This window comes from Apus apus, chromosome 27 (assembly GCF_020740795.1).
Source record: "Apus apus isolate bApuApu2 chromosome 27, bApuApu2.pri.cur, whole genome shotgun sequence".
NCBI classification, from domain to species: domain Eukaryota; kingdom Metazoa; phylum Chordata; class Aves; order Apodiformes; family Apodidae; genus Apus; species Apus apus.
The window spans coordinates 437390-457020 of record NC_067308.1 but is presented as its reverse complement, the minus strand read 5'-3'; the positions used below and the strand labels follow the sequence as shown (position 1 = coordinate 457020).

The following is a 19631-nucleotide window of genomic DNA, read 5'->3' as shown; positions in this document are numbered from 1 at the left end:
GCGCTGGGACAGAGGGGGCCCCGTGTCACCCGCCCGGAGCGGGGACATCCCGTGGAGGGAGGGACGGACACACACACACTGTCCCCTCCACCCTGACCACCCCTGGGAGTGAGTGAAGTGTGTCAGGCCTCAGCCCGACCCCGTCACACCCCGCCGTCCCTGTCCCCTCAGCCATAAACCAAACCAAACCAAAAAAACAACCCAATTTGGGCCAAATTTTCCCTTTCCAAACCTCCCCTGGGCACAGCGACACAACGCGCCCCCCTTGCCCCCCCCAAACTCACCCATTGACCAGGCTCTGCCGGGAGGAGAAGGGGGAAATTTCTGCAGTGGCAAAAGAAAAAATAATTGTAAAATTAATTGTATTCATTAAATGAATACAAATTCATTTTAAAAGGGGCTGAAGGGGCGGGGGGGGGGGGGGGGGGTCGGGGAGGGGGTGGGGGATGGAGCAACCGCCCCTCGGCCAGGGAAGCACCGGGGGGGGAGATGAGAAATAATTAACTTCGGCGTCAGGGCCATTGATTTTGGGTGGTTATTAGGGAGGTCTGGGCGGGCAGCGGGGGTTGTCACCCCGCTCCTGCCCGGGGGACACACACACACGACACGCGGGTGCCACAACTCACCGTCGGGGTCGGGGAAGCTGTCGATGATGCTGAGAGAGGCGGATTTGGAGAGACCCCCGGTGCCCCGGCACGGCGGCAGCTCCCGCGCGTCCTCCTGCCAGCGGGGACAGCGTTGGCCCTGGGGACACCGGCTCCTGTCCCTGCCACCCCTGCCTGTCCTTCGGCAGGGTGACACGGGGCAGCTGCCGGTCCCCAGGATGGAGCAGCCGGGTCCGGCCCGGTACCAGCCCCCCCCTGCCCCCCCGGCCCATCGATTTCGCCCCCCCCCTCCCATCTTGATTCCCAAAACGAAGCTGATCCTGCAGGATAACAGGCTTCCTGCTCCCAGGGGGATGGGCAAAGCCACCCAACGTGATGGCAAAGCCACTCAGGAGGATGACGAGGCCACCTGGAATGATGGCAAGGACCCCCAGGATGGTGGCCAAGCCCTCCAGCACGATACCAGGCCAAGCCCCCCAGGATGAGGCTTTCCTGGGGACTCATCGTGATCCCCTCTCCCCGGGTGCAGGTGGGTGCTGCGGGATGGGGCACCCTGGGGTGGCAGGAGGAGGAGGAGGGTGGGGGGGTCCCTACCTGTGCCCGTTGCACGTCGGCCTCGTCTTCCTCGTCCTGGGAGAGCAGCGACTCCAGGTCGTCACGGCTGTGGAGGAGGGGGGCTCTCCGGGGGTCCCTCCGGTGCCCCCCCAGCCCCTCCGCGCTGGAGCCGATGTCCTCGGGGCTCAGCCCTTTGAGACTCACGCTGGGGTAGACGCAGACCCTGAGCCGGGAGGGGACACAGGGACCACCAAACCGGGACCCCCCCTCGCCATTCCCCTGGGGTGAGCCCCTTGCTCTAGCACCCGGTTTCGGGGTGTTCCCACCGGGTCAGGACAAGGGGTGCTCGGCCCTGGGGATGCCGGAGGGAAGGCTCCGGCTCGGGGGGGGGGCTCGGGGACACGGGACAGGTGACAATACCTGAGCTGGTCGTAGCCGGGGATCCCCCGCAGCTCCTTGCCCGGTTCCCAGCTGTGCCGGCGGAAAGGATCCCGGGAGCGGATGGAGGTCCGGAGGGCACAGGATCGCCGCAGGGGCACCCCCCGAAAGCCGCCTTCCTCCTCCTCCTCCTCCTCCTCCTCGTCCCCGGCAGGTCTGGTGACGGGCTCCAGCGCCGACATGCAGCGACGCTTCTGCCCCAGGACCCCCCCGGTGCCACCGCCCGGGAAAGTGTCGGGACCCTCCATGTTCCGCTCAGGGCCGGAGGCTGCGGGAGGGAGGAGCGGAGGCGTCGGGGGTGGCCGTGGCATGAAACGAGTTCGGAGGGTCTCAGCTGAGCCCTGCAGAACCCCCCCCCCAACCTCCCTCAGGTTGTTTTTACGGCCTCTCGCAGAGCTGGAACCGGCCTCGGGGGCTTTTGACGGCCCTAAAGGCGAGTTCCCCCCGAGCCGGGGGCCCCCGACCCCTCAGCGCCGGCGCGGTGATGAAGAGGGTCCCCCCCCTTCGCCCCCCAGCCCTGCACAAACACGGCCAGGGGGGGCGAGAAGGCACCGAAACCCCCACTCGAGGCCGAGTTACTCATTAAGCTCCCAGGAATTTGGCTGGGGTGAGAGTGGCTCCTCAGCCAGGGGGGCCGAGGGGAGGTGGGGTCCCAGCCATCACCCCAGGGTGACCCCCACAAAGATGCAGCTCATCCACCCAGACCCCCCCCCCCGTTCTAAATTTCCACCCCCCCTCGGAGCAGCCGCCCCCCCCCCCCAGCGGAGGATGCTCAGGTTGCTTTGAAGTCGTTTTGGGGACCCGGATTCCATCTGGTGGCATCTGCCACCCCTCCAAGCCCCGTCCTTCCACCTGGACCGTGTCACCCCCTCATGAAACAACCCCCTCCCCCGTTCCCCAACCCCGGCCACCCAGCCCCTCCCTCCCCTCAACCCCCAAATCCCGACACCGGTGCCCGGAGCCGGCGCATCCTCCCGGGCCCGACTCATCCCACCGCGCCCGAGCCCCCCGGGTGGGCAACTCCCCCCGGCCAGCCCCGCTGGGGACAGGGAGGGACCGGGATGAGCTCAGGCGTTTTCCTGTTTTCACACTCTCAGCCCAGTCAGCTGATATTAAAAAAAACAACCATTTTCCTCTCCCTGTCTGTCCGGGCCGGAGCAGAGCGAGAACACAGATAAATAAGAGGGGCTGAGCGCTCGGTGACACTTCCGACACCGGCAGGGACAGCGCTCCCTGGGGACACACAAGGTGACCAGGGGACTTTATGGGCTGCCAGGTCCCTGCCGGTGTCCGGGAGCTTCCCGGTTTAGAGCCACAAAAAGAGTTGGGGGGTCTCGGGGTGTAAATCCAACAGGCAGGACACGGGGCGGGATCCTGGATCATCCCCCGGAATAAATCCCGACCACAAGAAGTCAAAGCGACGGCAGCAGCTTCCGCGGGGCCATGTCACGCGTGTCCTGCCCCGGGTCACTGCCTCAAGGTCTCCATTTGTGCTTCAGATCCCCCCAAAAACAGTGGGTGAGCAGCAGCTGGGCTGGGGGTCCTCAGAGCCCCCCTGAGGGCGTTTGTCAAACACGGTGATGGGCGCCTTAGAGATACAAATTTACAGAATATAATTTCATATGATTTCATATGATGTGATCGCATCCATATCATAGTATCTCATTTCGTATTATATTGTATTATACTGATTATAGATTTGATATGTACAGCTGCGCTCAGCCCAGCCAGGGGACAGGGACACAAGGGACAGGGACACAGGGGACAGGGACACAGGGGCCACCCCCCCACACACCCCCCCAGCCCCTCGGCTCCCTGCTGAGAACGGCCACCGCTCATCACACTCCAAACCCCTCCTCCCTGCCCCCCGTGGGTGCCCCCAGCACCCTCCTCCTCCCCACTCCGGCTGTTTTAGGGGGTCAAATGCAGCCCCTCGGGGGGCTGAGCTGCCCCTTCCTGCCTCCCGGGAATGTTTCCCACCGCAGCGCGGGGAATTCGGGATGATCCATCCCCGGGTGGGGGGACGGGCAGGAGCTGGGCCAGCCCGCAGCACCCTCGGGCAGGGAGCATCACTCCGTGCCTCAGTTTCCCCATCTCCCAAGAGTGTGTGTGTGTGTGTGTGGGGGGGTCCTTTCTCATTTTTCCGACCCGGCAGAACCTGCCGCCGGTGGGAGCTGTGGGGGCGGGGAGGGGGTTGTTTGGGACCCGGGGGTGGGTGCGGGGGGTGCAGGGCATGGGGGGTGCAGGGCCGGGCACCCACAACCTGCGATAAGGGCGGGCAGAGGTGACTCAGGCTCGGCCATGGAGCCCTCCCTGTCCACGCAGCCCCTCTGCCGTGGGGCTGAGCCCCTTCACACCCCACGGCTGTGGGGCTGAGCCCTGAACCCGTCCCCCCCCCCCCCGTGGCCGTGGGGCTGAGCCCCACGAGCCCCACGCTCGCCCTTGGCAGCCGGTGCCCGGAGCCCGCGGGCGATGCCGGAAGGATCGCGGAGCTCTCACCGCCCCACACATCCGGATCCCGGCGGGATCGCCTTTCCCAGGAAAAACCAACAGGAGCCGGAGCACCCGCAGCCGGGTCCAACCGTTCACCCCCCGCCAGAGCCCCCCCAGAGCCCCCCGAGGGGCTCGGGGAGCCCCCGCAGCCGCTGCCGCGGGTGGGCACCCCACGCACCCGCACAATCGAGGGGCAATCAAGGCAAACGCGTGGCCGGCGCCGTTTCCTGAGGGAGACAAAGAAAGAAACCCGAGCGGACCAGCCTGTCCCGCGGCACCGGCTCCCGCTGCTCCTCAGGGCCCGGATTTCGCCTCCCGGGATGGGGTTCGTGTTAAACAAACACGGTGACACCGGTGACCTGTGGGAGGTGACACCGGGGCTGGCACGGCCCCGCCTGCCCTGCCCTGCCCCGCGGGGCCAGAAACCGGCTCCAAAAACAACCTCCAGGGATCTGCCTGAAACCATTAGGGTTGGTTTTCCTATGGGAACAGTCCCCCCGGCTCCGGGGACAGCCCTCTCCCAGTTCACAAACTGGTTTTGAGGCTCAGTGGCCATTTCAGTTCCTGGTTTCCAAGCCCTGTGGCTCTGCAGGTGAGGAGGACCCGAGGCACCAAGATCCCATCGGATTTCCGAGGGATTTCTGGAGCTGGGACCTCTTCCCCAGGTGTCCTCAGGGCTGGGGCTCCTTCAGCACCTGCCACAGCCCTGACCAGTGTCCCCAGCACAACTCAAATATCTTGGACTGGTTTGGGTTGGAGGGACCTGAAAGCTCATCCAGTCCCACCCCCTGCACGGGCAGGGACACCTCCCACCAGCCCAGGCTGCTCCAAGCCCCATCCAACCTGCCCTTCAACACCCCCAGGGATGGGGCAGCCACAGCTTCCCTGGGCAACCTGGCCCAGGCTCTCCCCACCCTCACCCTCCACAATTCCCTCCTCATCTCCAACCTCCAGCTCCCTCTCCCAGTTTCCATCCCTCCCCCTCATCCCATCCCTCCCTGCCCTTGTCCCAAGCCCCTCCCCAGCTTTCCTGGAGCCCCTTCAGGCACTGGAAGCTGCTCTAAGCTCTCCCTGGAGCCTTCTCCTCTCCAGGATATGACACTTATGACATACACGATGGGTCATGCTCTACCAACTCAATCCACCAGTTCCCTCAGGACCCATGGACACACCTCACCAGGTCCCACAGACGTGGGGGACTCAAAGCAGAGAGACCCAACCTCAGACAACTTATCTTCACCCCCATGTCCCACCACCACCCCCCAGTCCAAGGGCCCAGCCTGGGTCTGCTGGGACCTTCATCCCTCACCTCGTTCCACAGACACGGAGACGTTTTGCAGCAGGAGCAGCTTCACCCCTCAGGGAACCTCCAGTGCTGGGAACATCCAGGTGGGCAGCCCAGAGCTTCCCAAAGCTTCCCAAAGCTCCAGCTCCTTCCAGGGACACCATCTCAGGCACCAACCAGTGCCTGTCTCCCCAATCCTGGCCGGGAGAAGCGAAGGGTGGGAGCAGTGGTGGGAAGGTTGGGATGAGGGGGTGAGGAATCCCAGCCTGGAAACATTGTGCTGGGAACAAAAGCCCAGTGTTGGCTCCGGGGTTTCCACCCACCAACACGGAATTCTCGGCTGCTGCCACCAATGGGCTGGTGACCGGGGATGGATGGTGCCACCAGGGCCACCACTCAGCCCAAACATCAGCACCACGATGGGTCCCTGAGCTGAGCCACCGTTGCCACCCTGTCCTCCGGAGAAACACACCCCCAAACCCTCCCCAAACCCCCAGAGCTCCTGAGGCCACCCCAGAGCCTCCCAGTAACCCTGCTGAGCACCCCAGCACACCCTAGTGTTCTTCAGGACCCCCCTGAACCCCCTGAGATCCTCCCAGTAACCCTGCTGAGCACCCCGCGACCCCCAAGAGCCCTTTGAGACCTCTACCCACCCAGTACCTGTGAGAAACCTCCCCATATCCCCAGTTCTTTTCCAGTTCCCTCCCAGTTTGTGTTACGTCAAGATGTTTGTTTTCTTCCCACTGCGTTCCATGAGGTTCTTGACCCATCAGCTCTTCTCTGGTTGCTGGTTTTGGGGAGTGTACGATGGGTTTTGGTCCTTTTCCAAGGGCAGAGCTGGAGCCACAGGAGCTCTGTGGTCCACAGAGATCTCGGGCAGTCGGTGTCTCCAGTCGATCAGGTTTGTAGGAGGCAAAAGGGTTAAAAAAAACCCCACCACCAATAACCTACCTGGAGAGCTGGGAAGGGCAAAACCAGCTGTGGACATCCTGGCTGTCACCTCGCAGCTGGGGACTTCTCCAGTTCCTCCACCTCCCCCAAGGTGGCAGTGGCCGCCCAGCCCAGCGCCCGCGGACAAACCCTTCCCTGGGATGTTCCCCTGAAACAAAACCAGGAGTTTGGTTTTTGAAAGCCTGTAGGACACTCTGGAGGTGTGAAGGGAGGTGGTGAAGCCAAAGGTTTCGGGAAGAAGCTTCTTCCTTGGGAGGGGCTTTGCTGTCCCTGTTGGAAACCCTGGAGCTGGAGGCTGGAGATGTTGGGTGTGATGGAGCTGAAGCTCCAGCTTTTTTCTTTGGGCATCATCACCTGGAGCACTTACATCAAACCTCTCACCACGGGGATCAGCTCCTTTCTCTCCCCAGATGGTCCATAACCTCCATTCCCAACCCCGTGGACATCGTTTGGAGAGAAACATCCCTTGGTGGGGAGGTTCTGGGAGGTCCTCAGGCTGGGTGCCAGGGAGGGAAAGCCCCCCCTTGGAATTCCTTCCACCACCCGTCCAGAAACCAAACTTTGGATTTTGGGACAGCGAAATCAGTCTTTTATTTTTGAAAGAGATTCTGCAAATTCCATCAACGTCACATGAGATCCACCTCCCAGGGCAGGACCCAACCCTCAGCTGGAGAGAAGGTCCCACCATCTCTGTTCGAACCATCCATATCACAGTTTTACTCTGAAAAAGCCCTTTCCCCCCAAAAAAAAAAAAAAAAAGAAGTCACTTGGTGCCTGTAAATCACATTCCCAAATCCTCCCGTGGAAAGGTCTCCCTCCCAAGCCACAGGAGGGGCTGAGCCAACTGAAGGACGTTGCTCCCAGAGCCAGAAAATGATTCTTGAAGCCAGTAGATCCACGTGAGAGTTGGTGGCTTCAGCAGAGCCCTTGGCCAGTGGCTGTGGTGAAGCCACCAATGCTCCAGAGCCTCTGGGTCCATCTAGATGAGGGGGTAGGAGGCATAACTGGCGATTCCACAATGGTTCTCCTGGTTCCTCACCATACGGATGTAGCCTTCATCCCCAAAATGCACACCCCAGCTTTTGGGAGAGGGAACAAGGAGTCAGAAAAGGAGGAAAATTAAATTACTTTTTTTTTTTTTTTTTTCCCCCCCATGAGCTGGAGAGGACACAGGTGGTGGGTTTGGTGGTGGATAGTCAAGCCTGTACCTGTTCTTCACCAGCCAGTAGTCCTTGTTGTCCAAGGTGCCGTAGCCGACGGCCAACACGCCGTGGTTCACCTCCTGTGTGCACCGGGGGTCATCGTACACCCCTGGGCAAGAGAAAGAGTTGGGACACGTGTCCTCAGGCCACCAGAGCTCATCTTGGAGCCAACCTCAACCTTCAGCAGCGTCACTACTGCAGGTTTTGCCACATTCATGAACCATAGAATTGTTTGAGTTGGAGGGACCTGAAAGAGCATCTAGATCCAACCCCCTGCACGGGCAGGGACACCTCCCAGCAGCCCAGGCTGCTCCAAGCCCCATCCAACCTGCCCTTCAACACTGCCAGGGCTGGGGCAGCCACAGCTTCCCTGGGCAACCTGGCCCAGGCTCTCCCCACCCTCACCCTCCAGAATTCCCTCCTCATCTCCAACCTCCAGCTCCCTCTCCCAGTTCTCAAAGCCACATTGACACCTCCAGCCTGGAATTAAGCCCCAACTTGCCCAAATTCCCCCAGGCTCCCTAAGCTCTACGTGCAGAAAGACCCAGAAGGCCATGAAGAAGATCTCAAGGGGGAAAGGACGTACCTGACCTGTACAAGAAGAAGGTGGGTTGGGTGGCATCAATGGCAACGGAGACAGGTCCAACGTTGGCCACCGCGTCCTTCAGGGCCTCCTCATCGGCGTAGGGCAGCTCCACGTACCTGGAGCAGGTGGCAGCCCGGGCAGACACGTTGTACTGGCAGGTCCCATTCTGGTGGGAACAAGGGGGAGTTGAGGAGCCTGAGGAATCCACCAGGAGCATCTCCAGACCTTCAGGCAGATGTTTTCTATCAGCCCTTTTCCACCCCATCCCTCACGTTTCTTTGACCAACGTTTTCCTACATGTGGGGATCCATGGAAAGTGGCTGGAAGGACCTGGAGAACCTCAACTCCCCCAAAATGGCAGCCAAACCATTTCAACAGAATCTTCTGCCTTTTTTCTAGAACCCTCTGAGGACAACAGCCCCATCACTTCCCTAGAGAAACTGTTCTCACTTCCTCATCCTCCCCACCCCAAGATGTTTAACCCGTATTTCATCTCTTCTTTTCTGAAGCTGCAGGTTTGGGGACTTCTGATCCACTTTTCTGTCTTGGATGGAGTCATGGTTATTTGAACCCCTTTCCACAGACCATGTCTTCAGGACCCTGAGTCACTTTGGGCATCTCTCATCCTCGGCCATCAAGAGGATCTTTATTTTCTGATGGTTCTTCCCTCACGACCCCCCCAGTCCTCAGAGAGCTTTTCTTTGGGGCAACTTTTGAGAAAACCAAGAGTCTGAACTTAACCCATTGTTCCCTCTGCCCACCAGGATGGCAGAAACATCAACATCCCGTTTTCCAGAAGATGGAGCAACAGGGAGAGCCCAGAGCAGGGCCCAGGATTCCTGTCCCATTTTTCCCTGCCACGGAGCACGTTGCCCAATGGTTGACGTAGAACTAAACATGTGGAAATTCTGGTTCCCAGCCCAGTCATTCACCTACCAGGGGGGGAAAACCAAAAGTCTAAAGGTCCTTTCCCTGGGCCTGAAAGAATCAGCTGCAAAGGCTGAGAAGGTGACACGAGGCTGGTGGAAACCAAGAGAAGGGAATCAGTGGGAGAGGACAAGGGTGTCCGGGCAGGGGAGGAGAATGAATCCCCACATGGTTTCCATCCTCGTGTGTTTCTCTGCAGGTTCCACGTGTTTCTCTGTAGGTTCCACAGGTTGTGGAGCTCTGAGACCTACCTCAGCCTTGTAGGGGTAGGACTCATCCGAGTCGATGCCTTCGTTGTCAATGATGTACTGGAAAGCGCTGGTCATGAAGCCCCCACTGCAGCCCTTGTTCCCGTACATGGTGGAACAGTCAACCAGGTTCTGGGGGCTGAGGGACACCAGCTTCCCTGTCTTCAGCTTCACCTGGGCTTCCAGGGCCCCCACGGCGCTGAAGGCCCAGCACGACCCACACGAACCCTGTGAAAAGCCCCGGGGATGTTCAGCTGCTGCCCCGTGGAGCCAAGACCTGGAGAGGCCCAGAGAGAACTTCTCACCTGGTTCTTCACCTCGGTGACACAGCCCTTCTCCCTCCAGTCCATCGTGTCTGGGACTGGGTTGCCCAGCTGCCGTCGGTGCTGGGAGGTCACCTTCAGCTGAGGAGGAACCTTCAGCCCCGTTAGCAGAGCCTCAACTTCCTTCCTGGTCTGGTGGAAAAAGAAATGAAAAAGAAAAGAAAAAGAGTTGGGGTGTTGAGCCTGGAGAGGAGAAGGCTCCAGGGAGAGCTTAGAGCAGCTTCCAGTGCCTGAAGGGGCTCCAGGAAAGCTGGGGAGGGGCTTGGGACAAGGGCAGGGAGGGATGGGATGAGGGGGAGGGATGGAAACTGGGAGAGGGAGCTGGAGGTTGGAGATGAGGAGGGAATTGTGGAGGGTGAGGGTGGGGAGAGCCTGGGCCAGGTTGCCCAGGGAAGCTGTGGCTGCCCCATCCCTGGCAGTGTTGAAGGGCAGGTTGGATGGGGCTTGGAGCAGCCTGGGCTGGTGGGAGGTGTCCCTGCCCATGCAGGGGGTGGGACTGGATGATCTTTCAGGTCCCTCCAACCCAACCCATCCCATGATGTCCTTGTCTCTGGGGAGTCCTACCCTGGGTGTGAGGCAGGTGGGACACTCTGAGCTCCAGGAATCAACAGGTTTGGGGAATCTTTGGCTTTTTCTTTTTTTTACACCTACTTTCCAGCCTTTCACCGGGAAGGGCAGGAAAAAGGACACAGGAAGCTCAACCCAACATCCCTCCAAGCTGGTGTTGCCCAACACCACAACCCTGGGACAGCAGAGAGGGACAGTTTGCAAACATCTCTAATGAGGGGGCCCAGGTCCCACACCCAAGTGCCACCTTCAGGAGCTGTTCCCTCACAAACCCAGGGACATTGGAGCAGTTTGTCCATGGGGGCTGGAAGCCACGAGCAGAAGATGGGCTGAGGAGGGTTCCTGGCTGGTTTCCCACCCCTGACCCACTTCTATTCCTTGTTAACTGGACCTTGTTGGTAATTAAAGGCCCTGACCAGCCCCTCCTGGGCAGCACCTACCATGTCTGCCAGGTGGTTCATGCCCAGCTGGTAGGAGTGGAGCCCCAGGGACTGCTCCAGGTTGTGCAGCGTCACCAGCCACAGGTTCCTCTCCCAGATGACGCGCCGGTTCCCTTCCTCCACCTGAAACCAAACCCAACCTCCTGGGGCCCCCGTTTCACCCCATCCCACCCCTCAAAAAGGTGGTTAGGAGCCCCCACCAAACCACCCCTCCTGGGAACCAGGGTCTGCTTCCCACTGCAATGGTTGGTCACGCCAGAGCAGCACCCACTGTGGTGCCACCACCAAGGACCTGATGGCCCTTGATGTCCCTTTCCAACCTGGGATCCTAGAATTCAACCCAAAGCAGCAGGGCTGGAGTTGGGAGGGACCTTGGTTGGAAGGGACCTTGGCTGGAAGGGACCTTGGTTGGAAGGGACCTTGGCTGGAAGGGACCTTGGTTGGAAGCCCAGCACCCCACTCCCTCGGGATCCCGGTACCTCGTGGCGATACTCCTTGCCATAGGTTTTCTTCCAGAGCTGCCAGTGCCAGTCCAGAGCAGGGTCAGGGTGTCCCAGTGCCACCACAGCCAGGAAGGTGACAGAAACCAGCAGCTTCATCCCGCTCCACTGGGATCAGACAGTGGGAGCAACACGGACACCGGGAGCCCAGGGCTCGGAGCTGGAGCCGCGCTTGACCCCTTGGTGACAAATCCAGTTGGGTAAGGGAGGCAGGAGGGTGATGACATCCCTGGCCAGGACACCCTGACGTGCCCTTGATGGGGTTTCCACACCAGGTGATGCCACCAGCTCCTGCCTGGACATGCAGCCCTTGGTGGCACCACCAGCCCCCTCCTCCTGCTGCCACCCCTGGTGAGCTGGGAAGGGGAACAAATCCCAGCCAGGAGTGGGAAACGTCCCTCCAGGGTAGGGGGGAAAGTCTTTGAGCCCCAACCCCTGCCCATGAGGACACTGACAGGCAGGGGGACACATCCAGACACGGTCCCACCTGCCCAGGAAACCCCCCCAGAAGGTGGGTGACACGAGGCTGAGCAGCTGCTTGGAAAAACCTCTGTTTTCCAACCCCTTAAAAAGCAGAATCGTTCCTGTTTGGACCCAACCTGTGTCCCCCAGCCCCCGGGACAGGGTCTCCCCTGCAGCCCAAACCCCCCTGGGGGGTTCAGAGGAGGTTGGAGACAAAATGGAGACAGAGTCAACACAAAACATGTTGCTCCTTCAGTTTTACTTCCCCCCAGCTCTGCCCTCCCCCGGGGTGCTCCAGAGCAGGAGCACCCGACGTACCTGCGGGAGGTTTTTGGTGGTGGGCACCGATCCCTGGGCAGGGCGGATGGGGCGGGGGGGGGACTCTGGGGACAACCCCAGGTTGTCCCCAAGCAGCGGGAGGTCCAGGAGCTCCTGCGGAGCGAGGCGGCTGCAGCGACCCCGGCAAATCACGAGCCAGGAAATGAGGAAACGCTCTGATTTCATTTTCACTTGGGCAGGAACCGGGGCTGGTGACGGGGCCGTGGGGGACGCGACCCCGGCTGCCAGCGGGGAAGGGCTGCAGGACCCCCCCCCCATCTTTCTTCCCATGGGAATTGGGTGTTTTGGGGACTCGGTGCTGGGCTGGGGGGGGCAGGATGAGGCCGAGCTCGGGGTTCGCGGCTGCGGGGTCGGACCCGAGCGCCCGTCCCAGCGCAGGGACCGCCCGGAGCAAGAGCAGCTCCAGGAGGGAAAATATCCCGTTTCTTCCCGTTCCTGTGGGGCAGAACGGGGCGGGGGGAACTGGGTTGAAATATGGGGGGGCTGGGGGTGCTGAGCTGGGCAGTCCCAGCGCTGCGTGGAGACACAAGGACTGCACCTCGAGCTGCTGCCAAGGGACATCCCGGCTCCGGGGGAGCCAGCCCCGGGATTCCCAGGAACAGCCCGGCGGGAGGGAACATTTCTCACCTCCCTGAAAGCCCCACGGGACAGAAAATGGCTGCAAGGAACCACCTCCTGAGAGAGGAGGAGGAGGAGGAAGCAAAACAGCATCTTAAGACCTTTGAAGATGCAGCTGAGTCATTTTCCACGGAGCTGCTGGAGACTGGAGGCCCCTGGGGTGGCACCAGGGGAGCCTGGATAATGGCAGCAATTCCCCAGGGATCATCCCTTGGTAGTGGGTGAGTCCCGGGGGAGGGGGAAGGAGATGATGGTCCATCCCGGGGGGAGCACTAGAGCTGGTGTCACCAGGGTGGTTTCTGTGGTTCTTCACTCCTGAACGTGGCTGTGGTCACCAGAACACGTGTCCCAGCTTTCAGAAGAAGGAAGAAGCAAAAAAAATTAGGCAAGGGGGGGGAACAACCTCCTTCCCTGCCACCCCCCACCCTCACTATTTTGTCTCCCCACCCCTTTTTTAATGATTATTTTTTCAATTCACTTTTCCAGCAGCCACGGGAGGAGCCAAATCTGCATCTTCAAGCCAAAAGAGCTGGACGTCCTCGGCTGCTTCTCGGTCACTAACTCTCCTCAGGGCACAGGGAGAGTCAAAAATCACTTATTTTTGGTGCTGGAGGGAGTCAAAGCCCCCAGGGAAACCCCCAGACCAAGGTGTAGGAATTAGGTTTGCATATTAAAACCAATCAAATAATCCTCCCGAGGCCAGAGAGGCCGAGGAGGAACCTGGTGGGTTCCAGCCCAGCCCTGGGTTGGGCTTGAGGAGCTTTTGCTGCCAGAGCTGCCCCCACAGGGTTTGTTTTGCTGCTGGTTTTGCAGCTCGTGGTTCCTGTTCCTGCTGACGCTGCAGGTTTGGGTTGTTCCCGAGATGCACCCGGGCGGGAACGTCCCTTTCCCAGCACTTGGGTTCTCCTGCTTCTGCGCTTTAAAGGGTCAAAACCACGTTCACAGACACTCGAAGGCAAAGGGGCAGGTGGTGGTGGTGGGGGTCACCACTGGGTCCCCACATCAAACCAACTTCATCTCCCTCTCCCAGCCCACCAGCCCTTGGTGCTGACTCAGCAGCCGGGAGTGCTGGGAGGTTCCTGCAGAGCACGATTCCCAGATACTGAGCCAGGCAGGAGCAGTTTGGGTGATGCATGTTGAGTTGGGTCAATCAAGGGCCCTTTACCCCCCGGGCTGTGGTGGAGCTGAGCCCCAAACACACCCAAAGGAACCCAATGGGGATGTGAAAGCTCCGGGCAGGCAGCTCCCTGGAACCATCCAGGAGCCTCCAGAGGTTTTTCCATACCTGTTTTTCTGAGCCAGTCGCTGTTCCCACCCCTGGAGCTCGATGACCAGCACGGGGTGAGTCACCCCCAGGAGCAGCTCAGGTCACAGCAGGGACCTGGAAAGCATCTGGGACAGCCCTGGGACAACCCGCCCTTGCTCCCCACCCAAACAGGAATGAAATTCCCTCCGTGCCCTTTTCCCTGGCTCAGATCCCTCAGGGACGTGTCCCAGTGACACAGGAACAGCCCCTCAGTGCCACCCCCCTCCCCCAAAAGCCAGTTCTGAGGAAACCCCCAAACATTTCCTCCACCAACTTCCCACCCTCACAGCAGGTCTTGAGGACAAGGAGCTGCAGGTCCCAGGGTGGAGGTGGGAAAACAAAACCCACCTTATTTTTAAGTGTCTAAACTTTTTTTTGCATTAAATTTTAAAGCAAGTACCTTGGGATCATGGAAAGGTTCAGGTTGGAAGGGACCTGAATTATCACCATCCCTTCCTGTTAGGACCTGCCCCGAGCTTTGCTGAGGTCATTTTGGTGTTGGTTTCATTCAAAGGAGCATTTTGGGGAGTTGGGATTTTGGGGAGACACGGAGGGGGGGGGGTTGGGCTCTGGAACATCACCCAGCACAGAGGGAACCAGTCCTGGCCTTCATTCCCAACGTGTTTATTTTAAAAATAAATTGGTCTCGTTCTCTGCAGCCCCCCCTGGGCTGGGGGGAGGAGGCAGATCCACGCTCTCCATGGGGGACGTTCCACCTCTGGGATGTGTTTGCACCAGCAGCTCCTGATGGATCAGACTCTGGAACCGGCCAAGTCTGCGGCGGCGGGAAAGGCAAAGGAACCCCGGGAAAGACAAGGCTGGGGGGGGGTCTCCCTTCTCCAGGGAGGGGAGATTTCTCCCCCTGGAGCGATGTCAGCTTTGGAATTCCGGAGCAGGAAGGCTGAGAAGGAGCTCTCACATCTTGGGGAAGCTGGCCAGGTTGGCCACCCCGCAGGCGTCGGCGTTGCGGGCCAGGAGCACGTAGCCCTTGTTGCCCCACTCCTCACCCCAGCTGCGGGGGGCAAAGGGCAGTGCTGGAGCCACTGGGCAGCCCTACAGCCCCCCCCCCGCCCCGGGGGGTTTGCACAGCCCTGCTGCCCCCTGCCCAGCCCTACCTGTTCTTGATGATCCAGTGCTTGGTGCCCTTCTGGGCGCCGTAGCCCACGGCCAGCACCGCGTGGTTGATGTTGGCGCCGTTGCAGCTCTCGTCGTAGTACACACCTGGGAACAGGGAGGGGGTTAAACGCCCCGGCAGGGCTGACACGGCTGGAAAAGACCTCTAAGGGCACCCAGCCCGACCATCAACCCCCGCCCCCTCCCCCAAATAAAAGGAAAAAAGCCAAACCAGACCAAAAAAGCCCCCCCAGAGCACGGCCCGAAGCGCCACGTCTACGCGGTTTTTAAACACCTCCAAGGGATGGTGACTCCACCAACCCCCTGGGCAGCCCGTCCCGATGTCCAACCACTCTTCGGGTCAAGACATTCTTCCCAATATTCCCAATATCCCAAGAAGGCAACTTTCTCTAGCCCTATGGTGAGAAGAGCCCAACAGCCTCATCCCAGGGAGCTGCAGAGGACCACGAGGTCTCTCTCCCCTCAGCCTCCTCTTCTCCAACCTGAACAATCCCGGTTCCCTCAGCCTCTCCTCGTAGGACTTGTTCTCCAGACCCCTCCCCAGTTTGGTTGCTCTGCTCTGGACATGCTCCAGCCCCTCAAGGTCCTTGTCATCCTCCAATGTCCTGAGCAGCCTGTTCTAGGGGGAGGTGTCCCTGCCCACGCAGGGGAGCTGGAGCTCGAGGATCTTTAAGGTCCCTTCCAACTCCAAACATCCTGCGATTCTGTCACGAGGGGCCCAGAACCGAACGTGGTGCTTGAGGTGCGCCCAGCTGTGCCTCAGTTTCCCCCCAGCCGCCCCACGGGGGCCCCCCCAGCCCCTTCACCTCGGCTGTAGAACTGGAAGGAGGGCAGGCTGGCATCGATGCCCACGGAGATGGGCCCGATCCTGGCCACCGCCCTCTTCAAGGCCTTCTCATTCCCTTCGGGAATCTCCCGGTAGCCGCGGCACTTGGCGGCTTTGCCGGTGGGGCTGTACATGCAGCTCTCGTCCTGGGTGGGATCGACAAGGTGCAGGTGAGCTGGGGAAGGGGTGGCAGACACGGGGAGGGGGTGGGGGGGGAGCAGGTGGAGCCCTCAGCCCCCAGACCTGGCCGATGTAGGGGTAGGAAGCCTCGGAGTCGATGCCGCGGTTCCGCCGCACGTACTCGAAGGCGTTGGTCATGTACCCCCCGCCGCAGCCGTCGTTGTTGGCCACGCAATCCACCAGGTTCTGGGGACTCAGGTTCAGCAGCTTCCCTGTCTTCCTCTTCAGCTGCCCCTCCAGGGCACCCACCGAGCTGAAAGCCCAGCAGGAGCCACACTGGCCCTGCAGGGACACGATGGGTGACGACCAGGGTGACGACCAGGGTGACAACCAGGGTGACACCCCCATCCCCAGCACCCCCAGGAGCACCCAGCTCACCTGGTTCTTGACGGGTGTCACGTAGCCCTTCTTCCTCCAGTCCACAGCAGCCGGGGCTCTCTCAGCCCAGTTGGGGACATAAAGTGTCTCGTTGTGGCGTGGGTGGCCACGGGGCACCTTCAAGCCCGTCATGGTCCTCACCACCTCCTCGCTGGTCTGGAGAAGGAGCCCAAGGTGGGTGGGTGCAGCCCTGGTGGGCAGAACAGCACCCGAGGATGCTCAGCCCCCTTCTCAACCACCCTGTTGCTGTCTCCTCTCCCCCCCGGGGACACTCACCATGTCACCCAGGTGGTTCATGGCCAGCTCGAAGGTGTGGATGCCCAGGGAGTGCTCCAGGTTGTGGGTGTTGATGTATTTAAGGTTCTTCTCCCAGATCAGCCTCCGTTCCACCTCATCTGCCTGCATCATGGGGGGGGGGAAATACAGTGTTGGGGGTGGGGGGCCCTTCCCATAGTCCCCCCCCACCCTCCCAGGGACACCAGGGCCAGGTGGTCCCCCCTCACCTCCCCGTTGTACTGCTTGCGGTGGGTTTTCTTCCACAGGTCCCACTGGGCGTCCAGCTCGGGCTGGGGGTGCAGCTGGGCCACCACCCTGGGGACCAGCAGGGCCAGCACTGTGGGCCACCAGATCCTTGGGGACAGGGACAGAGACTGAGCCCGGGAGGGCTGGAGAGGGGACAGGACACTGGGACCCCCACCAGGTCAGGCTGTGGGGGACCAGGACCCTGCAGCCCCCCAAGAGCTGGGACCACACGTGGGTCGGTCCCGTTTCCAGGCCGTGGGGGACCCTGTTATTGAGCCACGAGGGACTGGGGTCCCTGCCCACCCCATTTTGGGCCACAACCTCCCCCCCTCCCCCCATTCTGGGGCTGGGAAGGAACTGAGACCCCTCACCCACCTACTTTTGGGCCAGGACCCCATTCTCATCCTGTTTTGGGGCTGAGGGGGGATTGAGACCCCTCAGCCCCCCCTGTTTTGGGGCAGGACCCCCCGGGGCAGCACTGGCTGGGTGCCAGCGTCACGAGTGGGAACAGCTGGTTCCCATCACATCCCGTGGTGCTTTTCCAGCAGCCTCAGGACAGGAGGAAACGAGTTTTGGGGGTGCAGCAGCCATCCTGCCCCCTCCCTCGCTTTACCCATCTTCCCACCACCCACTTTCTCACCAGACCCCCGAGCAGGGCTGGGGACACCAGCCCACAGCCCCCCCCCTCGCTGCCCGTGCCTGTTTCCCCTTTCTCACGGCACACTATCCCCCCACCCCCCCGGGGCCCATTTCCCTGGGGACAGAAGCCCCCGTCCCAAGGGCCCCGCGACCACCTCGTCGGGGTCACCCTGCGTCCCCCCTCCCCGCGGGACCCTCGCCCACCCCACTTACCCCATGGCGCTGTGGGTGGGAGGTCGAGGCAGGCGGGGCCGGGGGCTGCGGAGGCTGCGGGGGCTGCGGAGGCTGCGGGGGCTGCGGGGGCTGCGGGGGCTGCGGGGGCTGCGGAGGCTGCGGGGGCTGCGGGGGCTGCTCTTTATGCCGCTGGATTGAGGAAGTTGAGGAGCGGCTGGAAAAAGTTGGCAGCGCCGGGCGGAGGGAGGGACGGGCCGGGGGAGACGCGGGTCCAGCCCCGCAGCGCGTGATGGTGCGGGGGGAGCTGGGGCAGGGCGGGGGGGGGGGATCTGGGGACACCCCCTGCCCCAACATCTCACCCTGGAGACACCTCCTGCCCTCGGGATTCCACCCTGGAGACACCTCCCGCCCTGGGAATGCCCCCTGGAAACAGCTCCTGCCCCAACACCTCCCCCCGCAGCCACCTCCTGCCCCCCAGCAGGGTGGTTGGCTGCTCCTCAGAGACCCCTGCTCCCCCCCAGGGAGGGCTGAGCACCCCTTTGCCTCAGGAGAGGCAGCAGCGGGGCAGGATTAGACCCTTCTGTCCCTGGAGCCCCCAGCCCAGGAGCGTCACCCCCCGTGTCCCGTCGCGGGGTCACAGGGAGGGCGGAGGGTGACAAAGCTCATCCCCGACGGGGCTTTCTGCGGTGACTGGCACCTCGTGACGGGACCCGTCAGAAAACCTTGGTCACTGCCAGGAAGGTCCCGTTGGGACCTGGTGGCATCAGAGCCCTGGCCGGGCTGGGGCCACCAGCACCTCCTGGGGACACAGGGACACAGCGTCCCCGGGGCAGAGCTGAGGGAGGGATGGGGCCAGGCTGGAGGCAGATGTTGGGGGGTCACTGCTGTCACCCCACAGGGGTCCCCAGGAAGGGGGACCAGCCCCCCCACCCCCCCCCACCCCGGGCCAGCTCAGCCTGCCCGAGGTTGGGGGGCTGAGTCAGGGCGGGATCATCTGCCCCCCTGGAGCACGGGGCCCTGACTCGGCCACACATGATGGAGCTGAGGGCACCAGCACCTCGGGGGGAGCCACATTCCCTGGAAGAGGGGACAGGGATGGAGCAGAGGCTGAAGTAGGAGCGCTGGGCTGAGCCCTCCCCCCCCCCCCGTGGCTGCCAAGGGGGGGACACAACACCCCCAGAACCTGGAGAGCCCCAAGAACCTGGGAATACCAGTCCAGAGCTCGGCTGGGCTGGAGGGAAGGAAGGAGGAGGGAGGGAAGGAGCAGCCAGGACCTCTCCTGCCCTCCCTGCCCCACCTGGGATCTGTGTCCCTGGAGGGGGTGGTGGGGAGGCAGAAACGAGACAAAAAGCTTTAAAAAAACAAAACAAAAAAACCCCCACACACAAAAAAAAGAGAAATATCTTGTAAAAATCTCTGCTCCATCTAAATCATCTGCACCTCCTGGGACAGGAGGGAGCCCCAACAAGCCCCTCCCAGGAGGGGGTTCAGCTCCTGTTCCCCACCCAAAACCAACTGTAGGACAGAACCTCCCCCCTCAGATCCAAAACTGAAACCATGATCACAACAGCCTGGGGCAGGAAGGACCCTCCGTGCCCCCCCAGCTCCAGCCCATGTCCCCACCACTCTGTGACAGCCCTAGGGACCCTCCTGGGGGGTGGCACATGCCAAGGCTCCCCCCTACAGCCCCTCACACCAGTCCTTGCTCCTCTGCTGCCACCCTTTCCCAAGGGATCTGGTCTTTTCCAGCTTATTTCTTTGCCCCAACAGCTTTAATCCTGGGGGGGGGGGGGGCACAGGAGGATCACAGGGTTGTCACCCCCCCAGGGACAAGGGGACACAAACCTGGAAGTTGTTGCTTTTCATCTTGTCTGGCCACCCAAGTGCTGGGTGGGGGGTTCTGGGGCACCCTGGGCAAGTCCAGCTCCCACTG

At 61.5% G+C, this 19631-nt stretch overlaps 3 protein-coding genes across 3 annotated transcripts; all 3 read right to left on the bottom strand.

Annotated features, from left to right (window-relative positions):
* Nucleotides 1–89: 89 nt before the first annotated feature.
* On the bottom strand, nucleotides 90–1846 carry LOC127394910 (A-kinase anchor protein 13-like). The gene is made up of 4 exons (XM_051641217.1): nucleotides 1581–1846; nucleotides 1200–1365; nucleotides 627–720; nucleotides 90–324 (listed from the first exon to the last, which is right to left on the bottom strand). Exons 1-4 carry the CDS (start codon nucleotides 1844–1846, stop codon nucleotides 281–283), a joined length of 570 nt encoding a protein of 189 aa, XP_051497177.1. The 3' UTR covers nucleotides 90–280.
* A 5047-nt stretch (nucleotides 1847–6893) lies between these two features.
* On the bottom strand, nucleotides 6894–11988 carry CTSS (cathepsin S). The gene is made up of 8 exons (XM_051641082.1): nucleotides 11901–11988; nucleotides 11100–11299; nucleotides 10621–10743; nucleotides 9596–9745; nucleotides 9294–9518; nucleotides 8116–8281; nucleotides 7536–7638; nucleotides 6894–7406 (listed from the first exon to the last, which is right to left on the bottom strand). Exons 2-8 carry the CDS (start codon nucleotides 11217–11219, stop codon nucleotides 7307–7309), a joined length of 987 nt encoding a protein of 328 aa, XP_051497042.1. The 5' UTR covers nucleotides 11220–11299; nucleotides 11901–11988; the 3' UTR covers nucleotides 6894–7306.
* Nucleotides 11989–14453: 2465 nt separating this feature from the next.
* CTSK (cathepsin K) lies at nucleotides 14454–17942 on the bottom strand. Its single transcript, XM_051641081.1, has 8 exons — nucleotides 17738–17942; nucleotides 16867–16993; nucleotides 16640–16762; nucleotides 16364–16519; nucleotides 16049–16267; nucleotides 15786–15951; nucleotides 14961–15066; nucleotides 14454–14857 (listed from the first exon to the last, which is right to left on the bottom strand). The coding sequence occupies exons 1-8, from the start codon at nucleotides 17740–17742 to the stop codon at nucleotides 14761–14763; spliced, it is 999 nt and encodes a 332-aa protein (XP_051497041.1). The 5' UTR covers nucleotides 17743–17942; the 3' UTR covers nucleotides 14454–14760.
* Between the last annotated feature and the right edge of the window lie 1689 nt (nucleotides 17943–19631).

Coding starts and splice junctions, on each gene's coding strand:
- LOC127394910 (XM_051641217.1), bottom strand. CDS start 1,846: ATGGAGGGTCCCGACACTTTCCCGGGCGGTGGCACCGGGGGGGTCCTG. Junction 1,366..1,580: donor CCCGGCTACGACCAGCTCAG/GTATTGTCACCT, acceptor CGTCTACCCCAG/CGTGAGTCTCAAAGGGCTGA. Junction 325..626: donor CAGCTTCCCCGACCCCGACG/GTGAGTTGTGGC, acceptor TTGCCACTGCAG/AAATTTCCCCCTTCTCCTCC.
- CTSS (XM_051641082.1), bottom strand. CDS start 11,219: ATGAAGCTGCTGGTTTCTGTCACCTTCCTGGCTGTGGTGGCACTGGGA. Junction 7,639..8,115: donor CTTCTTCTTGTACAGGTCAG/GTACGTCCTTTC, acceptor TCTCTTGCCCAG/GGGTGTACGATGACCCCCGG. Junction 7,407..7,535: donor TACTGGCTGGTGAAGAACAG/GTACAGGCTTGA, acceptor CTCTCCCAAAAG/CTGGGGTGTGCATTTTGGGG.
- CTSK (XM_051641081.1), bottom strand. Junction 16,268..16,363: donor TGACACCCGTCAAGAACCAG/GTGAGCTGGGTG, acceptor GTGTCCCTGCAG/GGCCAGTGTGGCTCCTGCTG. Junction 14,858..14,960: donor CACTGGATCATCAAGAACAG/GTAGGGCTGGGC, acceptor TGCCCCCCGCAG/CTGGGGTGAGGAGTGGGGCA.